Raw genomic sequence first — 26,631 nt, forward strand, 5'->3', positions numbered from 1 at the left:
AAGCAAGGAAGCAATTAGTATGGATGAGTTCAGACCCATTTGAGCTACTGCATTGACTCGTACTGGACAGGAGATAGTCTTGTTAAACTCAAGAATCTGACAATAAGAAGGAAAGAGGAGAAAAAAAATTCCTGGAAATTAATTTTCAAATTTTCAACAAATGAATCCTCATCACAATTCCCAAATATCTTCCTCATGATGTCTGGGACTTCTGAAAGTGAAATGTCTTCCTGAGAGAGGTAAGAACGTGTAAGGCGGGTGTACCTGTTGCTACTCTGTTTAAGAATGGCCATTCCACCTCATGGCATTTTGAGAAACACTCTGAAATCCTTTTACTGGGAAGCAAAAGAAACCTACCCTAAAGTATTCTCATCAAATCTATAAATATCTTGATTCCTGGAAGAGCTCAAATGCCACCCTGCAGGTCTATCAAACAGTGAAACAAGTCATAAATGTCTCTGCCTTTACTGAAATTTAAATAAATCATTTTTACATGTGGGTATTAGGTTATGTGACTTCAAGAAGGAACCATGCCTCTGCATTTGAAGCAAAATTTGATTTGTCTTAAGGCTATGTAGACATTTCCCCTGCGCCAGATTTCAGTGCTCTACTAAGATGGATCTCAGCTGTGATTTGCATTAATATACGAGACTCAAATTTTATTGATTTTTATTTGAATTAAATATGTTACTGCACAACAAATTGATCTTAATTTTTTTACTAGTATTATAGCAGGTATGGAAGCTTACCAAGTTACCTAAAACAACTGACAGTAAGCATGCTACCGAATATCACAGAATTTGAGTGAATAAGAAAAACTGAGCTATATATGGTACCACACGCTGTTCACTAGGAAAAGGTGAAAGCTAACCCAAGCCAAGAAAGAAAGAAAGAAAGCAGGAGTAATTCGTCATCTGGGATTTTTTTAAATGTTGTAGAGTAACATAAATCTTCAGATTGCTATTATGAAGTTTTGTATTCCTGTCACATCTGTGATAAACATTTGGATTTTTAGAGAAGGTATGTAGTATTAATCGAATACAAAGTTAAGCGGGAAATTATATCAGAGAGAAAAATTAGTACCAAATCTCCATTATTCAGGGGGAGTAGGAAAGACATGGCCAAAACACTACAAATGTTTTCTTCCATGGGAAATACCAGGATGTCAAATTTTTTTATTTCTAATCAGAACGGAAACATATACTCTGAATAGTCTTGGCTTGGAAAAAAGCCGTAAACCAATTTGAAATTTGAGACTGTTGTATTCTATGCCTTCAGGTTTTTACCATCCATACAGTATTTCACACCATAAACAGTAATTCAAACTGAATTCTGCTTCTACTACTGACATAATATGACACTTGAGATATGGTACTTTTAACTTATCTGGACAAAATGCTTAAGGCACAAGCAATTACAACACCTTTCTCCTAAATGGAGTTGTCCCTTCCTTATGACAGCAACACAGTTGCAGGGGCCCCAGGACGCCCTTCCCAGTCAGCCTCAGGTCCTCGGTCAACCTATAACCTTTCTCAGATCACAACTATCAATGTGCTCCCACCTGTTGTCTTTGAAAAAGGTATGGCAAACTCTCCCTCTGCACTGACACTGCCATGTGTAGAAAGGCCCCAATTTAACTTCTCCCTGGTATGTAAGAAAGGACTGTCCTGCTAGATGGGACTCTGGGGGAATGAAGCATGCAAATATGAAATAAAAGAAAGTAATAAAAAAGTTGACTAACCTAACCCACCTGAGCTCGGCTCACAGGGATCGATGTCCTCATCATCGCTAGGACATTCAGCCGAGGCCACCAGGATGTCATCTGTGGTCTGCAAAGAAAATAAAAGGCAAATAGATATATTTTAATTGACTGAACATGTTGTAAGATTCTCACTGGCATTTCTTTTATTGCTTGGATTTATGCAAGGCCCAGAGCATTCTAGACTTAACATGTAATGGCACAGTAACACTCTCCAATTCTGTATTAATGGGACTTTGCTTTTCAACTCGCACTTGTCAGAACAGTGTTAGATATCCAGTGCAGGCACTTAAACACTTTAATATTTTTTTTTGTAATAGGAACAGAAAGTAAAAGGATAAAATATGTATATTGGAGCTGCTAGTCTTCCCTCTTTATCTCCAATACCTCTACTGTGATATTGCTGAAAATACTGAGCATTAAAAAAAACCAAGTAAAAATATTGAACTGCCTGCAGCTGTTAAAACTATCAGAAATGTAGTGATGTTTTCTCCATTAATTTCACTTGCTTTCTCAGATGTAGAACCAAAAAAAAGCAAAAGAAGTAAACATAACTCTCATTGAGTTGAAAACTATTAAATGAAAAGAAAGTAAATGAAAGAAAACAATAATAAATATATGCAGTGTTAGAAAGTGCCATCCTATTTTCTTAATTAAGTGAAAACATCCTATTTTCTTAAATAAGTATTGCCCAAGTACTGTGCTTAGGTCTGAGGGGCTCTAGAAACACCTGTCCAAAATGAGTTTGGACAGTTCTTTGCATAAAGAAATCAAATAAATCAAGACAAAGGAGACAACCCAAGGGATGTATGATACAACCTGCCATAAAGAAAACAAATGGGGGATTCCTGTCTACTGCTTCTTACAGTGCAAGAACAAGGAGATAGTCAATGGAACACTGAGGCAATCAATCTGAACCTGATAAAATGAAATACCTTCTGTTCAAGCCACCTCTGAGAACAGTCATTTAGAAATGTAATAAGAACATCCACAGTTATTAGGGGAAATAATAGGAGGGAAATATAAACTGTCGTGATCCTGGTCATTTCTCAAGCAATTACTAATGAGGTTAGGAAGAAGCTTTTCCTATGGGCAAGATGTTTCATAACTGTCCGTTTCAAGCTTCTGTTCACCTCACTGGAGGAAGTACACAGAGAGAATAAGAAGACTACATGATACTGAAACAAGCAGTTAAGGATATAGCAGGCAAAAAGCCATTCTTGGATCCCTGTATGATACCTATGCCAATGAAGAGATAAAACCCATTTTTGTCAATGTGAAATATTCTTTTTAGGTTTTGTGTGTTTGGTTTTTTTTTTTTATTTTGCATGAGTATAGGAGAGGCACATTACAATACATCAAAATTTTACATCAGTTCAAGTCTGAATATGTAAGAATTTTATTTCTGTACAGTATGGCCAAAGTCTAACCAATGTTGTTTATCTTTATTCTAACTCAAGTTTTAAAGCGTAGCATATTACAGTAATAGGCTTTTCTTTGTCACACTTCAAGAATATTAATGTACGTATGCTTTCAGCACTTCTGTGAAGTAGAAAAGTGATACAGGAATACATTCATTAATATGTGAGGCATAACAGAAGCCTAGTATAATAATATTATATTTTACAGGTAGAAGACTGAGGCATAAAAGAATGAAGTAACTTACTGAAGGTAACCAAAAGGGCTATAGACAGCAGCTATGTTATGTCACAGTTCAATGCCATAATCACAAAAATTATCTTTCCTTATAGCTGCAAAAATTTATAGCTGGGGTAAACCACCCTGTAAATCTGTAAGGCTGCCAAAATGACCTAGCAGATTTGCAGTGAGAGTTAAAAGAACAACAACAAAAAAGTACTCTAGCTGTCCATTCTTTCTGCCATGTAGGAAAACAAGAGTTATAACAAAATCCAGCTGCAAACATCCCCTTGCATTTCTAATGCCCATTTCTTTTCCCCAAAATACAAACATTTAAGCTTGAAAATCAGTATCTTAGTCCCTTTCTGGAAAAGCACCTATGTTTTTCCTAACGTAGAAAGAAATAATAAACCAGGTAACCAATGAAGCCTGCACATAAAAAGTTAACCCTCTACCATAAAAGCCACAACTAGTGAGTATAAAAAAGTACTAATAGGTATATATATAAAAAAAAAAGCATGCATCTCCCAAACAGTTTCAATTTGGTCAGTGAAACCACAGCCTCATATTTCTCCTGCTGCCCATAACACTGGAGAAGACATTATACCTTTATGACCTGCAGCCAGAATACCGAACACCTACCTGTTGATCACTGGGCAATTGTACACAAATACCATTAAACGGAGAGCATCACACGCATACATAATAGCCATCGCAAGAAATGATGTTCTGTGAGATCTACTGGCCTAACTGGAATTCTGTTTAAGGGTGCTTTGGTACATGCATGGATGAGTAACCCTTGTAACTTGAGTGAACTGATCAGATAGATTTATAGAACTATTCCAGTGCCTCTGATTATTCCTGACATAGGATAGTGTGGTCAGAGTTTACTTTAAGTAGCTCTATTTCTTGAACAGTTTGCATTGCAGTCAAAATTACCAGAAATTAACTATGCAAAAATCATTCACTTTAAGTATTTTAATGCATGAGAGATACTTTGCTCAGCTACTTATAAGAGGGAGTGTCAAAACTGTCTTTATGAAGTGACACTAATTCCAATCTATGGAAAGAGTATTCACACTTCTACAAGAACAAAGGGATGTTCTTGACTGATAAAAGTGCATGTATATTATGAGTACATAAATGAATATTACCTTAAATATATGTGAGTATAGCACGTCAAGAAAGACCTCATTAATGTCTCAGGGTATTAAAGGAAATAATGTATGTTTCAAAGTCAATACTAGATATAAAACTAATTTTGTTGCAAGCAATAAATCAAGTCTCAGGATTGGAATAAGAAGGAAAGTGGTAAGGTGATGTGACAAATGTTTTCTTCAGAAAAATGTGGCAGGCAGAATTCCAGTTTAAGTACAAATTAACAGATGTGTCACAGCCTCCCCCTATTCTGCCCTTTCCCCAAACCCAAATATCTCTTTCCTGCTACTCATACATATTTTCATCAGAAAAAGGGTAAAGGAGCTGTGAAAGGCAAGTGAGATTGCAGTGACCAAGCTACACATGAAAGCCATTGGACTGCTTAACACAATTTAAAATGGGATTAAGAATTAGCTAAAACACTAGAGAATATAAAGTACACATAAATTAAAGAAATACTATGGGCCAGCTACCAGAGTTCTTTCTCCAGAAGAGCTGTGACTGACGGGAATTTATGTGAACAGAGAGCAGGATTTAGACCTAAGGGTCGCAGACAGCCACGGGGTACAGATAAATAATGCAAGATAGAGTAATATGTTTTACTTACTGCACATTATCTTTTCCTCATGCTTTTTAATGTGGATGGGAAGATTTAAAACAAATCAGTACTCCTAAGTGAATTGCAATTGTTGCTAGCACTATGGCTAATTCACAGGACACTGCTTCGAGCATTCTCATTAATCAAGGATTTAAAAGTCAGTGGAAAATCCCTTATTTACAGTGAGTGCTTAATAGGATAACATCCAACTGGTATCATCATAATACACGATCGGATTAGAATGTCTCTTGGCGAGTTGTTCAAATTCATTTAAGAAGCGATACTCTAGTTGTAAGAGATTAAAAAAAATATTAAAATATCAGGTGTACAACCTGAAAGGCTAGGCAGAATTTCTTTTGATTGCATCTCCTTTTCTTTGTGTATTTTCAGCGCTTTTCAGATTAATTCTGCGGATGTGGTTGTATGATTTAAAATGCAGTCCATTGTAATATGTGGCTTCTTAAAAAGTTGGACATCTGTTCACATTTCAGAAAAAGGGTGGTAGAAAAAGCTTACAATTAACATGCCAATATAAAAAATGGGCCAAAAAACCCCCCACGTTTTGTAAAGCTAGAAGTCACTGCATAATGTAGTTTCTGACAATTATTCATGGGTGTGGTGCCTGCAGGAATAGGTCTTGCTTACATCAGTCAGGTCTGCTTGCAAAAATGAGGACTTTGGGATTTGTCTCTTAGCCAAGAAAGAGTTTAAAATATCACCAATCTGCCACCTTGCCTGAGGAAGGAAATGCTGACTATTTCAAGAAAGCTCCTGGCCAGAACAAAAAATGATGCTCTAGTCATGGCTTAAATACAGTGACAGTCTGTAGCTATGGATAAATATCAAGCTGCCTCGAAGGTTACTACTATGGGTTCAAAACTGGTACCAACAATTATGGTTGTGCCCTTCTAATAGTGGTCTTTGAATGCTATGACATTAAAACAAAATTGCAAATGAATATACAATACAGGAAAGTAACTTTTTTATTATTCAGTTTTTGCATGACTGGGCATAAATATATGCCATCTTATTCAGTTTTTAAGTATGAAGCCTGTTATACCTGAGGGTACCAAAGAAATATGATCTAAAAATTAAATCACCAATCTGAACTGTGCATTCATTAATAGTAAAATGGATCCTGCATATTTTCTCCTGTAGTATTCCACCAGCTCTCCTTTAAATCACAGCACCCTACAGCTACTCTGAATATAGTTTATTCCTTTCTTGTACAATAATATACTTTATCCCATGGGAACTCCTAGCAAATCCAAACTACTCAACAGTTAAAAACTAGCATTCCTAAATTATTATATGAATTATAAAGAGCATAAATGCCTGTGACTACTGTTTAAATTATTTTAGATCAGAACTTCAATGGTGTAATCAAAACTGTTCTTATTTATTTGTATAGCTTTGGCGCTTAATGATACCAGCCCGGCACCATTGTACTTGGTGCTCAAGGCAGCTGGAAGGACAAGGCTCTGCTCTGAGGAGCTTACAGTTTGATTTCAGACCAGATGCAACAAATGAGTGTGAGAGAGGGGAGCAGAGGATGAGAAAGGTCAGGTGAGGGTGCTACCAATAAGTGCTAGTGGTTACGCAGGCTCTGATCTAGCAATTTTTCCAAAATGATGCAGGAAAGACGGCAGGAAGGAAGGTCAGGAAGAAAGGAGGCAGAGAAAAGCCAGGCAGGAGCCCATGAGTGGCCAAGGAGATGCTGGGAACAGATGGTGCCTGGAAAGCTCTGCCAAGGCTGCAAGCCTCTCCAAGGAAACTCGGTGTATTTAAAACCCTATCTGACGAGTGCAGAGGTGAGGACAGCCGGGGCGGCGCAGGAGGAGGCAGGCAGCACCAACAGCCTGTTGGTGAAGGCACAGGAGGACAGAGCATGGTTGTGTTGGGAGGGGAAGTAACAAAGAAAGTGAGAAATTAATGGTAAGGTCATGGGAGCAAAGGGGATGAGGCGGTAAAAGGGGATGGCCAGGATACAAGGGAGCTGACACCAACAGACCTGATTATGTGAAGATTAATGGCTAAGAATTTAAAGACTATTAACAAATGACTGTCTGAAAACATACTTTCAGATGTAGGACTACGAAAACGAACCTCTGATTCTCCATTTCCCCTTTTCTGAAATGCTTGGTTATCGTCTCTGCTTACATGACTTCATTTTGTCTCCTGAAAAAAGCTCATACGAATACTTGCCATTTAGTTCAGAGAGAATCACCTACAACTGGTATTTAAACACAGAGGTTTGGTTCAGCTTAGCAGAAGGGTATATAGCTAGAGACATGGTACAAACAAAAGTTTTGGAAAACCAACAGATATACACTACCATCTTCTTCATTAACTGTGGCAAACTCTCTTTTAAAAATACAGTTCACACAATGTTTACAGAAGGGAGATTAGAGTACTCATTTTGTACTTTTGCACTAGACACATTAACTTCTGAGGGAGCGAGGGACTTCCCTAAAAACCAATCTCTCACATATATTCCTTTCCCCTCCTATTTTTCTTTTGAAAGGAGGAATAAACTAACCTAAACCAATGGGAATGCTGGCAGAAACCAATAGGGCATGAAAAATCACAAAAGAGTTCATGTGGAAAAATTAAATCTCATTTTTTGCGATGGGATTAACTGCACAATTTTCTAGCCAAGCCTGTGTAATTTAAATTTAATTTTCTGTGTATGAAGCAGACCTCTATGACTGGTTGTTGAGACAGTTGTAGAAAGAAACTCAAATATGTCACATTAATCAGTCATATTCTTCAGCTAGCTTCTCCCTGGTGTTAATAACCTTCCATTGCATGAGGCAGTTTGCTGAGAAGGATGCTATAGTGATCTAGCAGTAATATCAGCTCTAGATGACATGCCGTTTGGACAACTGCCTCTAAAGTTGTATTTAACCTGCTATAGGTCAAACAAGTACATGTGCATCAATTACTGCTCGTCCACCCGCATACAAAAAGTATTTTCTTGGCACCATTCTACTGAAAATCTGTACACGGATATTAAAATGCTAATATTTCAAGCACATACACAATATTTATTATATCTTTTATTAACTGCTGACATATTATTACCCTGTAATGTGAAAATACAGTAACTGAAAATCGAAACACTTTCTCAAAACTGGCTCTCATCTAATTAATACCATCATGTTATTTCTTGAATCGGTCAGTGTTTGACACTGGGAGAAAGGAAAAGCCTTGATTAACAAGTTCCTCTCACAGAAAAAAAAAATAAATATATAGGACATAATAACCAAACACAATAAGGCCTTTCAGTTGGTGAAATGACTGTTGTACAAATTAAACTCTGAGGTGTAGGTAAAAAGCTCAAGATGATGCCCCAGATGCCCTGAAGGCCACTGCCAGCCTCTGTCCCCATACCTCAGCAGTGATGGGAACACAGCTGCCCCACACAGCAAAGCAGAATAACCTCATTTCTGGCCTCCACCTCTCTACATAAAGTACAGAAAGTCTATCTTTCCATGTAACAACCTTAAAATCCACAGTATTATTTCCATGCATGCAGAGTAGCGTTTGTATTACTTATCCAGCTCCCCTCCTCCTCCCAAACATCTAAATTCTCATGGGCAAAATTACCACAAATAGCAGAAATATATTTGAGAAAAGGACTTCTAGTAAAACAATGCCAACAAAACTGCACGGCTTTACTTTAAGCTCTGAATTTGAAGTTAATTGCTTTCGCCAAAGCCTTAGAACCATTTGTCTCATCCGGAAAAAAGCAGAAGCAGAGCTGAGAAATCCACATGCTGGCAAAGCTACAACTTTTTACCTGTACAGCTATCCAGGCTGCACTCTGCAATAATCTTTAAGTGAAAAGTATTAGTAAATAAAAATAAGTAAAGAATCCAAATCTTTTCATATCAGGTCATGTCCCTTACCTCCTACAACATGTGAATAATATTAGTTTCACAGATGTAGACCAAAACCAATTTCTATATTAATTTTATTTATGAACGTCACTCTTTTTGTCCCTTTGTGAAACTTTTTGGGACCTGCTGTCCAGAAAATTAACCATTTTCTCTCCCTGTTTCCCTCCCTGCTGGGTAACTAATGAAAATGCACACATCTCCATCAGTATATTTTTCACTGTCCATTCTGTCATATTTAAAGGCCTGGTAAGGAGATATTTAATACCCCACTCACTGTGTAACAGCAGGGGCTATTTTGGACTTCTCTTCTTGAAACAAGCTGATCCCGTACTAGCTGTGGTTCTTAGAACCAGAGCAAGCAGCAACCACACAGTGACAGAGTATCAAGGATGGGAGTTACCGTGTCTTGGTTTTCAGCAGGAGGAAGAAGGTTTATTTTTTGGAGTAATTACTTCATTATTCGATCCAAGTTATAGCACGGGCTTTGGTATTTATAAAAGGAACAACTGATGTTTCCCATGAACATTGGACTAATGCTTCAAAATGGTGCAGGCTACAATGAAGGGTGAACTATCCATCTTTCATACCCTTCACGTCAAGGCCACTTCATGTCATAAAAACACAATGGCATGCTTTGCATGGAGTCATGTCAGCATCGTGCACATTTTGCATTGATAAAACCAAAAATTTGGTTTGTGGTGCCAGAAGAATGGACCAGCATTTGACATCTTTCCTGAAAACGGTATGACATGGTCTTGCTTGTCGTTGATGCACAACTACAGGTACAGTAAAAAGACCAAACTGTTTCTATCCCTCCTACTGGAGATATTGGAAAGGGGTGGCTAGCTGGGAATAGAATAACAAATGTACAGCTCTGTACCATGTCTACATTGCTCCCTTTGCTCCATCCTGCCCTCCCCCTCCCTTCTGCAGAGGGGCTGGTGGAAACGGGAGCTCACGTCACTGCTCTCAGGACTCCTCTGTCTGTGCTCTTGGGAACTGCCGGCTGACCCCACAGCTTGGTCTGTACCCAGAGCCCCAAGCAACCCACATGAGGTTGCAGGCAGAACTAGCCAAATGGTATCTCATGCTGGAGAAAAAAACACAGATGAAAAGACATGTCACAAACCTGAACTTTATCCCTGAAAGTAGATATTGATGTCCAACATGCTAGCAAACGAATCACTGGCACCTAATTGCGTAATGCCTGGTGTATTATTTATACATGACATCTTTAAAGCAGTCATGACTTGGATGAAGAATGAATGAATGATCACATTATTTCTCTCTCATCTAACTTCTAGATTCACAGTGGTGTAACATTTCTGTTTCCAGAAATAATTTTTTTGGCTATTTTTCATTCTGTGACTACAGATATTTCTGTCACAGATCATACTGATCAGCAGAAGCTGTGCTTCTCTTCAGTTTACCTTCTTCACCCTTATTTCCCCCAGGTAAGTTAAACTGGTTAAGAACAAGGGATAGATAATCTGTGAACTCTTTAAAAGTCACTTGTGCTTTTTTCCCCGAGATTCTCTTCAGAACGTCCTATTCTTCTCTCATGAACACCATACTTCATTGCAGAACAAAAACAAAAATATGCAGTTTGATTTTTGTTTTGTTTTTAGATTTGCACTAACCCTAAAATGAATGGAATGGAATATGATTGATGCAATGCAATCCTATTATTTTCTCCTAGACAAGAAAATAATTTTGCCTCTAAGTATGAGAGAAATATTTCTGGGCATTATGCTTCTATTTTCTGATGTCATTTTATTTTTAGCCATTTCTTTTGCTGAAATAAACATTTTGGTCTCCATTAATTCTGAACTCACAAAACCCAGTGGAGACTTTTGCAGGTTCTTTTTCTTTTTAACCCAGAGACTCTGTGCCTGTTAAACTGCAACATTACAACAGTGATAGCAAACCTTTTAATGTATATTCCTGTATTACCAATCACATGTACAGAGCTTGCTGAATTTTTGGAATATGAGACTTACTGCATTTGTATTAATCTTGGAAAACTCAGGCATAGTATTATTAAAGACTTCAAAATGAGTATTTGAGTTTTTGTTGGGGAAGTAGGGTTGTCACATTCTACCCCTCAGTATCACCGGGTTACACAGGTTTACCCAAAGCAGGGAAAGGAAAATGGAAGCTGGCTTCTTACAAACCTGTCTTTGAAATATGGCCTTTTCAAATATTAAGCAGTTAGTTCCACTACTAAAAAATTTGCCACATTTCCTTATTTTTATGTTTTAATTTCAAAATTCAAACAACATTGGCAGGACCAAGTAAAGTACTAAGGAAATAACCTACTAGTTTTGCAGGGCCAAGGAACGTCCTACAGGGCTTCATTCTGCAAGTGCAACTTGTTATTACTAACGAGTTAGTTACACATGGATTGGAAGGAGACAATGCCTAATTGCCTTTCAATTAAAATAAGAGTTTCATTAAAGCCACTGATTTGGAGATACAGTTAATTAGATAGTTTCTGAAAGTGTACATTTGTCACAGAGGTATTTGGGTTTGTTAATGATGCATTTATTTCGTAACTGTCTAACAAAGGGCACTCAAAATTCAGGTGAGAAACATGCTACAGGAAAGCAGCAATGCTTCGCAAGCCTGGGAGATGCTCTGGATGATTGCTGTGGGAGTGGCACGTGCTTCGGGTGGCATCATTTAGCCTTCAGAAACCTATGTACCATTAATTGTTTACAGGCTTCAACTTTCTTAATTAATCATTTTCATCAAAAATCAGAGAAAGTTTAAAGCTGTGTTATTTGGAAAGTTTTATCTCTGTCACTACTTCAGTGCTGTGAATTCAATATACAACACAGAATAGTACGATACCTACACTTAGGACTCAATATTTTCCATTTTGAAAATTTTGTTGGAAACTGCTTTTACTTCTATCAAATGAGCTATTTAAAGACACATTCCAGCCCCACTGGTACTTTTAAAGCCTGGCTGTATCAAATCATAAGACTACATGCTTGCACAGACACTTGTAATGAAACAGTTCCCTAACTTCTCAGACCAGGTTAAGCAAAAAAGAAAAAGCAGAAGACAGAGAGAGACATCATTTAGATGCAGACATTGTTTACAACCATGTTGTTAATTAGGAACCTCCCTTTTTCATCACATGTATGAAAATCTACCCCGGGGTGTCAGCTTAAGAAAAGCTGCAGCTCACAAAGGAGGTCATCTGGATTGGGACCTAAAAATATGCTCTTGCTTCAGAGGACAGGTGGTGGTTTTCCAGTACCAAACAGAGGAACTGAGGCCTGGGAGACAATTTCTCCTGTGCTGCCCATACTGCTGCTGATGGCAGCTAGACAGTGAGGAAGAGGAGGACAGACCTGAGGCTGGAATCAAGCTTGGAACGATGGCAAGACGGGATACCAAGATGAAGGGCCAGAAACGTGTGAAAGGTAGCTGGATAAGATGCTGGAGGATTTAGGAAGAGAAATGAATCACTCTGCTGACTGTAAGGCTGGGGGACACCCCCCCCATTACAAAGGGAAGAGAGGATGGGGGGACAAAGTTACAGTAAATCAGCGAAGTGGCACCTGGAGAGCTAAAAACAACGGGCATGGGGAGGCTTGGGATAAGGACAAAGGATGCTGGACCAGCCACTGGCAGGAAAAATTACAGCTCTGTAGCCATCAGAACAGGCACCAAGGTTTCAGCTTTCCATCCACTGTCAGCTGTTATCTGCTAATCACTCTAGCAAAGATTTCAACTTTTCTGCAGAAGTCTGGTCCATGAGGATCCATAATCTTAAAGAACATAACTCCAAGGCTCCCATTAATCATTGTTATCTCAGCCTCAGATATCTGCAAGGTGGATCCACAGGCTCCAGCTGTGCCAGCTGTCCGCTTTGGGGTGTCAGTTTGATAGTGCATAGCGGATTATGCTTCTGCTGTTTGTTTTTAAAGCAACTGGGAAAACCACATGCAAAACATTTGATTTGGAAAATTTTAAGTGTGAAAGGGAACGAACACCCAACAATTAGGGGATGCCAGAACTTGAGTTTGACACAAAGCCTCAATTCATACACCCTGTGTCTGCACAACCTGATGCCATCTTTAATAACATGCTAGTACAGATTAATAGCAACATATTTGAATGTCAGCTGGTGTAAAGCTATACAGTCCCAGAGAAAAAAAATGTTCACACTTCAGTTGTGTATTTGGCCCATCATTTCTTGTGATATCATTTAAAACTGAAAGCCCAAACCCATAGGGAATTATCTCAAACTTGAATGTGCTTAAGGCTATGTACTAATTGCTGTTCTGACTGCAACATGGCATGCTTCTGAGACACACTCCAAAGACATTTCTGTTGTGAGATAATCCAAAAAATCTAAGTTAAAATGATCGAGTCACATAAAGTCTGATGTTTCACCTTCACTACTACATTATGAGCAATTACTAGGAATATGGCAGGGAATTTAAAATAGAATGCAAAGTGAGAAATTAACCATCCATGCACACCCCAGTTACTCAGCGTTATGTTTTGACAAGGTCTTTCCATTCTCTGGCAAGAACCTATCTTTCAAAATTTCTTTTCATATGACCATAAGAATTTATTTGTTGAAATACAGTACAGAAGCAAGGAATTTCCATTTGCCTGGAGTGCAAACAGAAAGATAGTGTAAGGTTCCTCTTTAAAACTAAAAAGGATTTCATAGGACCCAGGCTCAAACTCAAATGTGAGTCTAGAAGTTCTTGTTGGTGCAAGTAAGACATTCAGTTGGCTCCCTAATAGGCATTCTACGTAAGGAAAGGCTATAATTAAACTCCCTGAGTCTGTCAGTCTTGTCTATAGGGGAATGTTATTGTGATATAAATGAAGTTAATTAAAACTGGTATAACTCCTAGGTGGTTAAATTTATGCTGGGGAAAAAGACCAGATTGTCTTCTGCACAGCTTTGGAGGGCAGTGTAAGCTACATCCAGCCAGACCATGGTTTTACTCTGTGCATCAGCAGGAGGACTTGAAGTGGTCAGACTGCACTCGTTCATCTATACTCGTGTAATGGCAGCAACATGATGTGTCAGACCCTTTATGGGGGCAAGCTGGTACACCCACGCTGACACGCCTAATGTGTCTCACCGCGTAGCAATTTCCATTACACCTCAGCTCTTCAGATTTAGCTCTCTTCCCTGTAACAGCTATATACCGCTGTCAGGAGAGTAAACTGCACAACCAAAACAATGCAGGCCAACATATGAGAAAATCTGAATTAAATAAGAATATTTCAGTCCTTCTCCCACAGGCTGAACATCAAGCATCCAGGCAGTTTGTCACTCTCAGCATGCCTGGAGCTCCTCGTGTTGGACAGTCATTGAAGGGTCATGTTCAAGTCTCTTAAGCTTTTATGAGTCTGAGGAAGCTTCGATACTGTCTCTTTCCCTTTGGCAGTGTAGCACCAGCACCTTAGTACAGGGAGGTGTTTTTTCTTCCTTTTTTTTTTTTTCCTAAACATCTTTACAAAAACATGTAATCACTAGATTGTCCAGATTTCTTAGAGCTCAACAAAGCTATAAAACTACCGTCACTCATTGCCCAGCATTGATTTCTCAAGTCTTTAGTATTCTTTGTTCTTACACAAGGGACCCAACCTCTTCCCCCTCCTTCTCCACTGCTGTTCTCCTGAGGGCTGTCCTTTGGAGCGTGGGACCTCTCTCTTCTCCCTAATATCACTGCAAGATCTGCTTTTTATAACCTCTGCTCACCTTTGTCTCCCTGCTGAAAGACTTCTAATTAGCCTGCTCGGATGATCGAAGTCCTCTGTTGCCCTCAGTGCTCTACCTTTCACAGTCATCATTCAGACTTCACTGGATCCTTCACTCTAGGACCCAGAGTGAAATTATTTCATCTGTTGCTCTCTGTTCATCATAACGAAAATGGAGTAATACTCTTCACTTAACGTTACCCATGTATCATGAACTTTAATATCTGTAATAAACTCCAGCACAGAGGAACAGATTTTGAGCTGCTTGGAAGGGAGAAGAGTGGGGGAGTTGCCTGCAAAAGCACTGTTTAACCCCTCTTCTCCTGGACCAGCTATCAAGCAGAAAAAATAGTCATCAGACACATGACTCTTTTACACTATGACACCAAACAGGCAAGTACTCCTTGGCTGCTCTGTGATGCACCCTTTGCCATTTGGGGCATCCCTTGCTAGTTTTATTCAACAGCACAAAGCAGGAACTGGGATCCAGAATCTGGCCAAAAATATTACACGAATGCAAGTTGTATTATTAGGATCCCTCAAGAAAGCTGATATGTACGCAATGCTGTATTTCAGTGCTTTGAGACAAAGAGCTACTAATAAGCAGAGACACAACCTACATCACAATGTGCAGCAATTTGAAGTAAAAGAAATGATAGCTTTGAAATCTTATTTTTATTGATTTTTACAGAACAGTAATGTAATATCTAAGCACTCAGACGAAGAGAAGGAAAACCTCCGCAAGTTAGGTGAGACTGCCCACAGAGAACTTCTTCACCTGATCACACCAATTTGCAGAGAATAATTGTATGGAAGGAGCACACAATGTTGAATTTCATGACAAATGGACACTATGACAGCAAATGATTTCCCCTAATGTTCCATTTTGCTTCTCAACATTTGAAATTTAATTACTTGGAAAAAATGCAAAAGCCATCAATAACCTCATCATTACGCAGTATTTTCAACTTGAGAAGGCATTTTGTTTCGCCATAAAGAAAACTTCAGGTGTGAACCCAAGGGAGGCAGATCTCAGACATTATGACAATGTTGCTATAGCAATTATTTGGGGAACGTGCATCAGTCGCATTTTAGCTCTCAAGCCTACTGTTCAGCTCATGCATGCCGTTCATAACCAGAATATAAACTGCCTGATGCTTATTGTAGCCTAATAAGATTTGTAAATTACTTATACTTATGTACTTCCAGTAACTAGGAATGGAAGAATAGTTTTTGTTACTAATATTTAATCATGTTCAGAAACCCCCTTTATATCTAAGCATACAGTTAGATATTTCAACTGCTCTTTTCCATGAAGTCAGCTATATAAATATATTCTAAAAGCGATCAATTACATTTTCTGAATTATTGTGCATAATACATTATTCAAATAGGGTATGCATTGAATAGCAGTTATTTAAGATCAGATTAATATTTGGAAGCAAAGGAAGAAAAACTTCGATTAAGATAAAATTTTATAAGCATTCTGCATAAATGAGGGGTGTGAAAATGCAATGATCAAGTATTCTCAAAAGCCCAAGCAGCAGATCAAGCAGACATATGTGAATCACCCCTGCATGTATTTTGTCCATTTAATAATAATTCGCTGCTCAGCTAAATTTTCCTAGCTTCATTCATTAAAAATTAATGCAATTGTGCAATGCTTGCGATATTAATGGGCAGCTTCAGGCCTCAAATCAAAACCTCAGAGCCAAAGTATCCCAGACTTTGGGAGGGTTTAGGTTTGAAGGTAGTTCAGTCCAGCAAAGCATTCTATGAACATAAAACTCACAGACGATGGACAAACTACCTCCACAGACCAGACCCTCCGGGGTGCTCAAGTCATATACTCAGCCAGCCAGAAACACTTTCTGCAACCTACTGTTCTTTAATCCCCAATTAATTTTATTAATTGATCTTATACTTTTAAAACTGCTTCAGCAGCCAGAACAGGATGGGTCCTAGGAGTGCATGATGCTTAATTTCACAATGAAGTCTTTGGTAATGAAAGATCCATCATGGTACAAAGCGAATGCCCTACATAGAACGAAGCCACAGGGGACCTGGCTATGCTCTGCATTTCCTTACCAACTTGACAAAACTTCTCACTAAACTCTGTCAGATACACAGTGAAGCAGTTCCTTAACATTTCCTTCCCAGTATCTGCAGCCTATTGACTTAATATACACCTATTTCAGGATGTCTTAATATTTTGCTTCAGCATAATGAAAACGTTACAGCCTCCCTCCTTTGTTCTTTCCAGCCTCCTTCTGCAGCAACGTCTGAATTAAAGTAGGTACAAAATATCTACTTATGCAAATTGCACTCAGATATTTGGAGGTATGAAAACCTAGAAAAAAACTACATATAACTGAGTGCTCTCTGAGCAATCATTTGTCTTTTTTTTTTTTTTTTTTTCTCAAAATAAAATCCACGAGCCCTTTTCAACACTTGAAGGTCATATTTCTTAACCTCATCCATCAATGTTTGGAGTAGGCTAGCCACTCCCTGTAGTATTTTTACAGGTAATAGAGCAAAGCTGTTTTCTAAAATGCACTTGACACATGCTAATGCCCAGTCTGGAAGTACCTGCTTTGTTTTCAGTATGAACAGGCTGCCCTGCCAACCCTTGGGGTTTTGTTTTTGTTTTTTTTTTAAACTCCAAACAATAAAACAAGTGGTAACTGATATTAATAATTAGTAGTTGTATATAGAACTGCTCTTTAGCTTCCCTACCCAATTCTTCACATTAAAAATAGATGAGGAGAGGATGCGGTTGACATTTAGAAGTACAGTTTTCTTGATAGGCAACAGAAATATGGACATTTTCATGGTCCCAGAGGATCTTCTGACTGGGGAAAAGATGTCTAGGAGACTAATCTGTAACTCCCACTCTGCAATACGGGGGACAGAGAAAATGGGAGTCTAACATCCTCTCCAGAAAGCTGTGGACTAGGCATGGGCCCTGAAGAGCTGAGATACCCTCTCCTAGGTTACACCGTACCCTGGGATGTAGTCCTCTTTTTTTCCTCTGAACTTGAACCCTCCTGATGTGATTATTTCTTCTTCTGCAATCTTGATACTTACCTTTTTTCTCTTTATTAGCCATAATACCAGGTAGCTGTAATGATGTGGACCCAGGAGAAAGCCTGCTGTCCTGCCCTCTCCTATCCTACCATTTACTTGTAAACACACAAAATCTCCACAATGCTCCAGTCTCAGCTTTTTAAAACAACACAGAACTCAGAAAATCCTTGTTTCCAGGATGGCAATGAGAAATACATGTTTTAATCAGCTGCTGTTTGCCTAATTCATATGGGTTCTACTGCTGGAAAAACAAAGGAAATGAAAGCCCTTTCTGCAGTCTTAAAACCTTTTTTGATTATGGATTTCCTTCAGAAGAAATGATCACCTTGGCATGCATAGCTCCGCACTCACAGCGTTATGCAATGGCTTCCAATTAAAACAGCTGGACGGAAAGTGAATGGCAGATTTCTTCCCCGTAAAATCTTCTGCACCCACAGCTCAGTTTTGATTGAACAACATAAAGATGGCTTTACGTGGAAAGCACCTCAAGGAAAAGGTGGGCACTAACTCACCATGACGAGAGGGGTGGCTGATGGTTTCCACTCCGGTAATCAGAAAGGAATTACTTCCTAAAGGCAGGACAGGGGTCCTGGCCAGCAGCTCCCATCTACTATCGAGCAGAAAGCACAGCACCACTGCTCCACCACACCTACTGCCATTTCTCCACCACGACTGGGTGTTTCTTCAGCTTAACAGGGCATAGTGAATGCCAGCCGACGGGGTGTTTTCAGTGTTTCTGTTCTGAAAGTTAAATCTGCCATTATAAGATTATGCTAATAGCTAAACCTCAGCTGTACACGTCAATTTGTACTTTAGGAAGGTTGTTATCCCCTGCATCAATTTAACAAGAGCAGACTGAGCGTTAGGTGGTTCTCATGTACACAGAAAATGTAAAATACAGCAAGTGCCACCACCGCACGATGCCGCAAATCAGGAGTTCTGGAAACGCTGGAGCAAAGCCTCCGAGAGGTGATTATAATCCCCAAATGCTGACGTGGAGATGGCAGACTTCTTGCAACAGCATATGCAATTATAGCGAGCACTTGCAAAATTTATTCTCCATTAAACATGTAGCGTAAGTATCAATAAAGATCGTTTGCTTTCTTTTCCTTTACTACCGATCTGACCTTATTGTTAATAAAAGTAAGGAATAGCTTTTTTCATCAATATAGCAACACATGTAGATTGATATTTATCACTACACAGTCTGCTCAGAGCCCTTCTAGTTTTCTTTGAAGGATCACAAATTATTCAGAACACAGCAGGGTTTCTTCAGTGATCACATCTGAGGCTTTTTATACAACATCCTTGTTTTTGTACCTGATATCAAACCCTATAAAACACATCATTTTATGGGGAACCTGAAATTGGATTCCTCTGCAAAAGAACATTTCCTCCCTCGACTGTCTGCAGCACTTTATAAAATATTTATTGATAGGGTACCTAAAAATACACATAGGCCAGCACAGCTTTAAGATGGATAACTATTTAGCAGCCATAGACTAGATTTCACACCACAGGGTCCTTATTAGGCATAGTTGCCTAGAAATCACACTTATTTTCTGATATATGATTATAAATATTTTCATTTAAAATGAATAATTCAGCTCACTGAACAGAAAAAAATTATATAATTTTTACTTCTTCAAGGTTCCTCAGCAAAAGCTGTGCTCCAAAAACATATGGAAGACCCAACTGAACAAGTCTGTGTCTTTCTGCCTATTTGTCTTTTATGTGAGAGCAGAATTTATTTACTCTTTTTGTGACATACATTGCATATTCCTGGTTAAGGTTCGGCACGAAATGCAGAGATGCCATTTTGGGCCACGCATTCCTCCGTGCAACTTGTGTGGTGCTGAAAACCCATCCTTTGAAACGCCCTGGGCTTGGCTGCCTGCATATGAATGAGCCAGGGCTCTTCTCCATAATGCAAATGGGAAGGCAGCCTTCTCTCCTGGCTAATTAAGGCAGTGACAAACGTGTTCCCACTGCACTTGGAGACGCACGACTTCCCCAGGGAAACATGGCACTGGGTATTGCACCAGCAACAGAGACAGGCAGAGGCATGTGCAGCCACTGTCCCACCCCACAGTTACTTTCTGACTGGCCCCTGCCATGACTGTGCTGGGTGTGTCGCCCACTGCTTCCACACATTTTGGTCCAGCTAGCTTCCCCAAGTGCAGATGGCAAACTGGGAGGAGAGGGCACTGCCAGCGGTGCTCTCTCTCCACCACAAGTGTCTGGTATTTAGGAACCTTTGCTTGCAAAAGAGGTATCGCCACAATTCCCAGTTCTTCTGTTGTGGATGGTGAGGGTTTCATCCTCCTCTGTTACTTATTAAAGTCACAAAAACCTTACCTTTCCATTACTGAACCTTTTTTTTTTTTTAAGATAATTAATTCTCCTGTGATACAGGGACCCTCTCCCACCACTCAGGTTTTGTACTCTCGGTGGGGTTCATATGAAACACACCGAGGTACCATCCGTTACTTATAAGACTTCAGGAGGCTGAGTCTGGCTCCACACCGTTTCTCAGGCTGTACTGTACTTTCCAGAAAACATGCTCCATATGTTAAAGACACACCTTGACATTACAGAACACACCCGACCTGAGCATGCCTGGAACTAATTTGCTAGAATACTTTATTCACAAGCACATCTGCTGCAGTGTGTTTCACCATATTCAAGAGACTAGATAAAAGCCTGTTGTCCACTGTCTATAGGCGAATAACGCATCCACCTCGTGCAAAACGGCAGCATTGCTTTCCCAAAAGCAACGGCTGGAGGAACTGAATACTACTAACAATTTCTGCTTGACGAGTGGATAAGTACAGAAATCTTAACTGAAATTTAATGTTTACTTTACCTGGTTAAGCACAGAGCAAACATAAGAAATTATTGTGAAACAAACAAACAAACAAAAAATGTTCAAAAGCTAATTAACAGTGGTTGAAACTTGCTCGGTTCAAACAATAACCTGCCCAAGCAACGGGCATTTCCCAACACAGCAAACGCTTAGCCTCGCAGATAAACCTTTGAACTCGCCGTGTTGTTTCAAGCACCTGAACCAGTAATTAAAAAAGAATAATTTAAAAGAATGCGCAATCTTACCTGCAGAAGAGGAAAATGACTAAATATTTAATTCTTCTCTTGTACACAGTGAACTAGAAAATAGGCAGAGTAAGCATGTGTGCGTTTGTGGGAGATTCTGTGTTTAATCCATGCATTTCATAATGTTTAGAAAGATACAATCACCGTTTCACAGCTGCTTTCAAGAGGTCATTGCTGTGTGACTCAAAACTTCATTAAAGCGTCAATTCAAAGACTGGTGAATCTTTCCATATGGTTGTATTCAGCTTTAGATTGGGTCCTAACTTCAAAGTCTGCACTGCCTTTCCCCACGTCAAGGAGGAACCAGTTCTGATGTCATGCACTTGTAACGATTTTAACCTTGCTGCTTTTCCTTGCAAAGGACTATACACATTTAGAAGCACTAGAGATTCAGTAGACTCATTATTTCTGTTCCAAGTCCAAGCATTTAGATCAACCCCATTCCCACTTACACAGCCTTATGTTTTGCAAAATAAAACTAATTTAAGCCTCCCTGCTTCTTTTTACACAGGGCAATCACACATGACCTCCAAGAACCTTTATTACGCTTTATTTTTAGCCCCTCCTGCTCTGCCTGATCTGGTAAGAGAACCACTTTAGCGCAGAGAAGCAGGAGCTGCAATGCTTCAGTGCACAGTCGAGACCTGGGACCAGTATTGGGTATAACGAAGAGAAACGCAGTACTTTTGTGACAGCAGCAGCCTAGCATTAAAACATAGAAAAATGCAGCAACAAACAGCCTTAATTATTCTAGATAAGAAAATTATCTGCAAAATGGAATACCAGACTCTCAGAAATAGATGCATGGGACATTCTTATCAGACATGATATCTCGTTTTCTTAAGTAATCAGGACCTCCTTTGAGGACCTACTCTATTTCTCATGGTGGTTGGTCTACTGTTCTCAGTCCCTGTGTTTTTAGCTACTGGGGATAATAAGAATATGATTTTAATGTCATGTAACACTGCTAACATACATATAATGCAGTAATTACATAAGCAACTGTCTCTATAATCGCTCTTCAAGGAATCACTATCTACCACTATCTGCCACTTTGCTTATAAAAGTACAACCCCAACCTGTCAAAATCAAATTGGATTTTCATTAAAATACTGCAGGAGTTAAGCAAATAAGCTACAGAACCATGCCATGCAACAAATCAGTATTTCATGCCATAATTTATACTGTGGAGAGCCACAGCAGAAAACATGGTTATTCCAGATAATGACACAGTTCATGTACAGAAATATTTCTCAGCTAATGGATGTCTTCCTTCGGATGACTATGAAAGGCCGCCCCAGAGGTCATGAGACATTGTCAGAGTCGAGCATTCTTTGTCAACATTTTGAAACACAGATATGCAGAACTAGACCATACCATGTAGCCTTTATTACCTCTCAAAATGTTTTACTCTCGTTATTACAAAAAACACAAAATAGTGATGACTTTTAAAAAACACCAATGCTGAAGAAGGCATCAGAGACTTGAAAATTGCTCGTGTCAGGGATATAGGACCTGAAAAATGTCCAGTAACAAGAATCTAGCTTAGGCTCTGTCAGTAATGCAAGTCCTCATTATAGTATATAACTACGTTTATGCTTACGTTTTATACTTGTGATTTGTTCAGGTCTTGCTATATTAAAACAATGCCTAGTGAAGTGATAGAAAAATTAAATAGAAAAAAAATTCACTGTTCAGCATTCCTAAACAACCAAAGGGCCAAGTGAGCAGCGCTGCACATTTTTTCCTGCCTAAAGACTTCTAATACATATCTACTGCTAGAAAGGTCCATCTCTAAACTGCAATTCTAGAGGAGAACTTTGGAAACAGACTGGACTTTATGACCCAGAAATTATTTTTCAGTCTTATGTTCTCAGCTTGAGTAACCACAAATAAGTTCTTGTGTACATCAATGAACCACTATGAGTTTTTGCTTAAAAGTTGTGTCTTGAGCTAGACTTCCCCGCCTTCAGTCAGAGGTCTCTCTTAACTGAATTGAAATTTTGCTAGCTGGAAAAGTCTATGACATTTCACCCATGCCAGTGGTGGTGGGAGACTCTATATATTGGGAGATTCAACAAAGCCATTTCTTTCTGGTTTAGAAACAGCAAGGCTGAACTTGTTTGACGTCCAGTATTTGTACCTGATAGACTCCCCCTCTTCCCAAAAGCAAACAGGCAATAAAAAAATGCAAGCACTGATCTAGGGTAAGCAAATCATCACCTGTAACTTCCCCAAGGCAGGGGCGGGAGGAAAGGTTTTCTTCATCTCAGTGTTTTGGTATGTAAGGCACCATTCATGCTGGAGAGCTCGCCAGCCTGCACCACTAACTCCCTCCCAGTTTAACTCCCAATCTTGCTGCTGTTTTAGCATGGAGGCAGATGCCAGATGATGTGCAAACACCCACACCTCTTTCTGGCAGCTGCTTTTTTGTGGCATTGTGCCTGACCATGTTATCAACACACACCTCAAAATGTGACCTCCCCCAGGTACTCTCAGAAATGTCTAGTTTCCATAGGCTCTCCCAGCCATAAATCTGTTTGGAGGTGAAAGCCTGCAGCAAAACTGGCCCAGATCTCATGCTCTTCCAGCTTCCTCCTCTTCTTTTCAGGTAACACTTTAGTGCTCTTTAATCACAGAATATCACAGAGCTTTTGCAACAATTCCAACCTGCTATCCTCCTTCACAGCCAGAAAACCCAATCCCCACAGTGATAACCTTTACAGGTCCTTTCCCCCCCCCCCCCCCCCCCAGAAAAAAGTCTTATATCAAAAAGGTTTTAAGACCTTGCTAAGCTATACTTATCCCAGTCTACCTTGCATCATTTCCTTTGCAATGTTACTTTTGACATAGAAATGGGCTTTAGGAAATTAAGGGCTCCAACAGTTTAGCTGCATACTTCAGGTTCTACCACATTATTTTCACGTTTAAGATAAGCAGCTTCTAATGGCTACATTGGGTGAGCAAAGTGGAAGAGATACCTATTTTATTAAATCTGGCAAAAACCTGACTTCATTTTAAAATCCCCAAACCATCTCTCCCCAGATGCCTTATGTTTATTGATGCATCTCAGAAGCCACACACTGAAAATAGTTTCTAATGCGTCTTCTGAAGTTTGAATGAACTACATGTTACAACTTTTAAATGAGCAACATCTTTTCAATCCTCTGGTTGCATAGATCTCTTGATATTGGAAATGTTGGATCTCAGTTGCTTTACTTTGAGCTTGATATATTCCTCATGTTTTTCCACACTCAGCTGTGATAGCAAACTGGCCTCTTCTGCTGCCCATTTATTCACAGGCAGGAAACTTCCCTTTTGTGAACTACCCCATCAGGCAACTTTGCTAACTGATTGCTTCCAGCAGCACAACAGCACTTGACTGATAAATGCCAGATGAACATCAGCTGAAATGATCCCTGTCCTGCCTCTGTCTTCTCTGGTGAATCTTGACATCAACCAACTGCATATTCAGCTACTTACCAGCTCCTCCAGGCTGCTTTCACTCCTGCTCAAACCAGCCTAATTCACACCTGCTTATGTTCTTTCCTGTTACGGCTTTGGGGAAACACAAACAGTATTTAACAATCTTCCCCAGCATCACTACAGCCCTTCCTGGGAACAAACACACAACTCCTGTACTTTCCAAATTGCCATCAACTGCTTATCTCTTTAATCCTGAGTTTCGGTAAATCTCACTGTCATAAGGAGATGGACCGTCATCATCAAGGAATGTGTGCCATAATCCATAAGTCAAACTCTGCCTGCATCTACCCTCTGTTAGGTCTTGCTGAAACTGAAGTTTTCATAAATGTAGAACAAGAAGAAAATACAACTTCCCTGTTGCCTGCTGCAGCCTGAACCCTCTCTCTGTGCACCCATGTGCTACCCTTGCTCTTTGGCAGCAGAATTTGGGTATCGTCCTCATGTCGCAGAATACTTGTTTTTTTTTAAAGGGGCTACAGGAGTTTCCAAGACTGGTTCCCCGACCACTGGCTCGTATAAGAAATATTATAAATTTCTACAATTTATTTAATCACTCTTCCACCACCTTCAAGACATTAATCAGTGTTTACTACACTGTTTTATGGACTGCTGTTGAGGACAGGATCAACTGAGAAATTTGGGGTAGTGTGTCTGTCCAAAGAAGATTCTCTGCTGAAATCAGATTATTCCAATACAATCTTTTCCCTCTGTTATCAGGGCTGAGAGCTATCTATGATCAATCTCAAATACATAAACTGTCCTCCACAGCTGAATCACTACAGAAAAAATGGGAGATTACATACCAAATATTTTTACAACTCTGCCCAAGTATGAAAATACGCACGAAAGGGTCTCATTCTGAAGGAGAGGCTGCCAATTAGCTGTCCCCACAAGGCTAATTTATAACTCTGTGACTTTCACAGCTGTAGCCCATGGCTGCATGCAAGATTCAAAGTACCTGCTGAGGGACGAATCCTTTCAGAGACTTTTCACTTTGTTGTTCTGAATAACCCTTCATCAGTTTTCTGAGCATAAAAGCGCACTAGTGTGTGACCTTGGGAAGGGTGCCTTCTTCATGGGCATGGCGTGCAAAGGCAGGAATTAAAGCTGGCAGGCTTGCAAGATCCTGGTGGCAGGTGGGCGGTTGTAGTGTATTGGCCGCTTTGTTTTAAAAATATACTGAAGGCAGGCTCTTGCACTGAGATCCCTTCCCCTTTATACTGATATCACTCTAAGTGGGATTACTGCATGTGAGCTACTGGCCCAATGTGCAGTTCCAGAGGAGCAGGGTCGGAGCAGGGACAGATGGAACGATGCTCAGCTGAATTTTCAGTGAGAAAGAAACAAAAGATGTAAGAAGCAAGTACTGCTCCCAGACATTTCAGGGGGTGTTGGTTCTGAAATCTGAGTATAACACTCAGTCTTCCACTGTAAATGAGGTTAAAAAATAAAAAAGGAGACCACACTGCACTACCAAGAGCAGCAGAGACGGTTACAAGACTCTTGTTTTGAGATTTTAATTGGCATGAAATTGATGGTAAGGAAAGCACCGCTGTTTCCCCTGATTTGACCTCTGCAGTGCGAGACAAAACTTCCCCGAAAAAGACTATAGTCTCAACTCTTAAAATGTATCTGGTAGTCAGCCACCTGCTTCATATAGGCAACCTAATAAAATTAGAGATCCTTGGAGTGAAGCCAGTGTTTTGCTCAGTTCAGCATCCAGACCTGGCCAGCTCTCTCAGCCAGAGAGATCGTGGACTGGGCACACACACCGCACTTACAGCCCAAAATCAGGCCATCAGCACAAGGAGTTGCATCCATGGTTTGACTGCAGATGCCACCCCTGCGCGTGTGCTGTGGTAGTGTTCCCCACTAAAACTCCTTTTTCTGGAGACTGAGAGCACCTGCTGACCAGAGCACCCTTTCCAGAATTTCAGAGGAGAACAGCTCACATGGAAATCAGATCCAGCAACTTACACAGTTGCTAACATTTCCATTAGGTCTACATGAATTTACAAAGCAAAAAAACAAACACACAAAAACCCTTTTTTGACTGCTGACCTCACTAATTGCCACAGGTCTGAGTACCATATTTGGTAGAATCATAGAATCATAGAATGTCCTGGGTTGGAAGGGACACACAAGGGTCA

At 39.7% G+C, this 26,631-nt stretch overlaps 1 protein-coding gene across 27 annotated transcripts in view; it reads right to left on the reverse strand.

Annotated features, from left to right (window-relative positions):
* Positions 1-26,631, reverse strand: part of NRXN1 (neurexin 1) — a 726,568-nt gene that overhangs the window by 19,390 nt on the left and 680,547 nt on the right. For 18 of the 27 annotated variants that reach the window (XM_064446453.1, XM_064446474.1, XM_064446465.1 and 15 more), the window contains one exon: positions 1,742-1,829. In XM_064446453.1, the coding sequence (XP_064302523.1) occupies positions 1,742-1,829 (88 nt within the window). The remainder of the gene's footprint in view (positions 1-1,741; positions 1,830-26,631) is intronic. The other 9 variants (XM_064446475.1, XM_064446472.1, XM_064446473.1 and 6 more) reach the window with 1 other exon arrangement.

Source organism: Phalacrocorax carbo, chromosome 3 (assembly GCF_963921805.1).
Source record: "Phalacrocorax carbo chromosome 3, bPhaCar2.1, whole genome shotgun sequence".
Taxonomy (NCBI): Eukaryota; Metazoa; Chordata; class Aves; order Suliformes; family Phalacrocoracidae; genus Phalacrocorax; species Phalacrocorax carbo.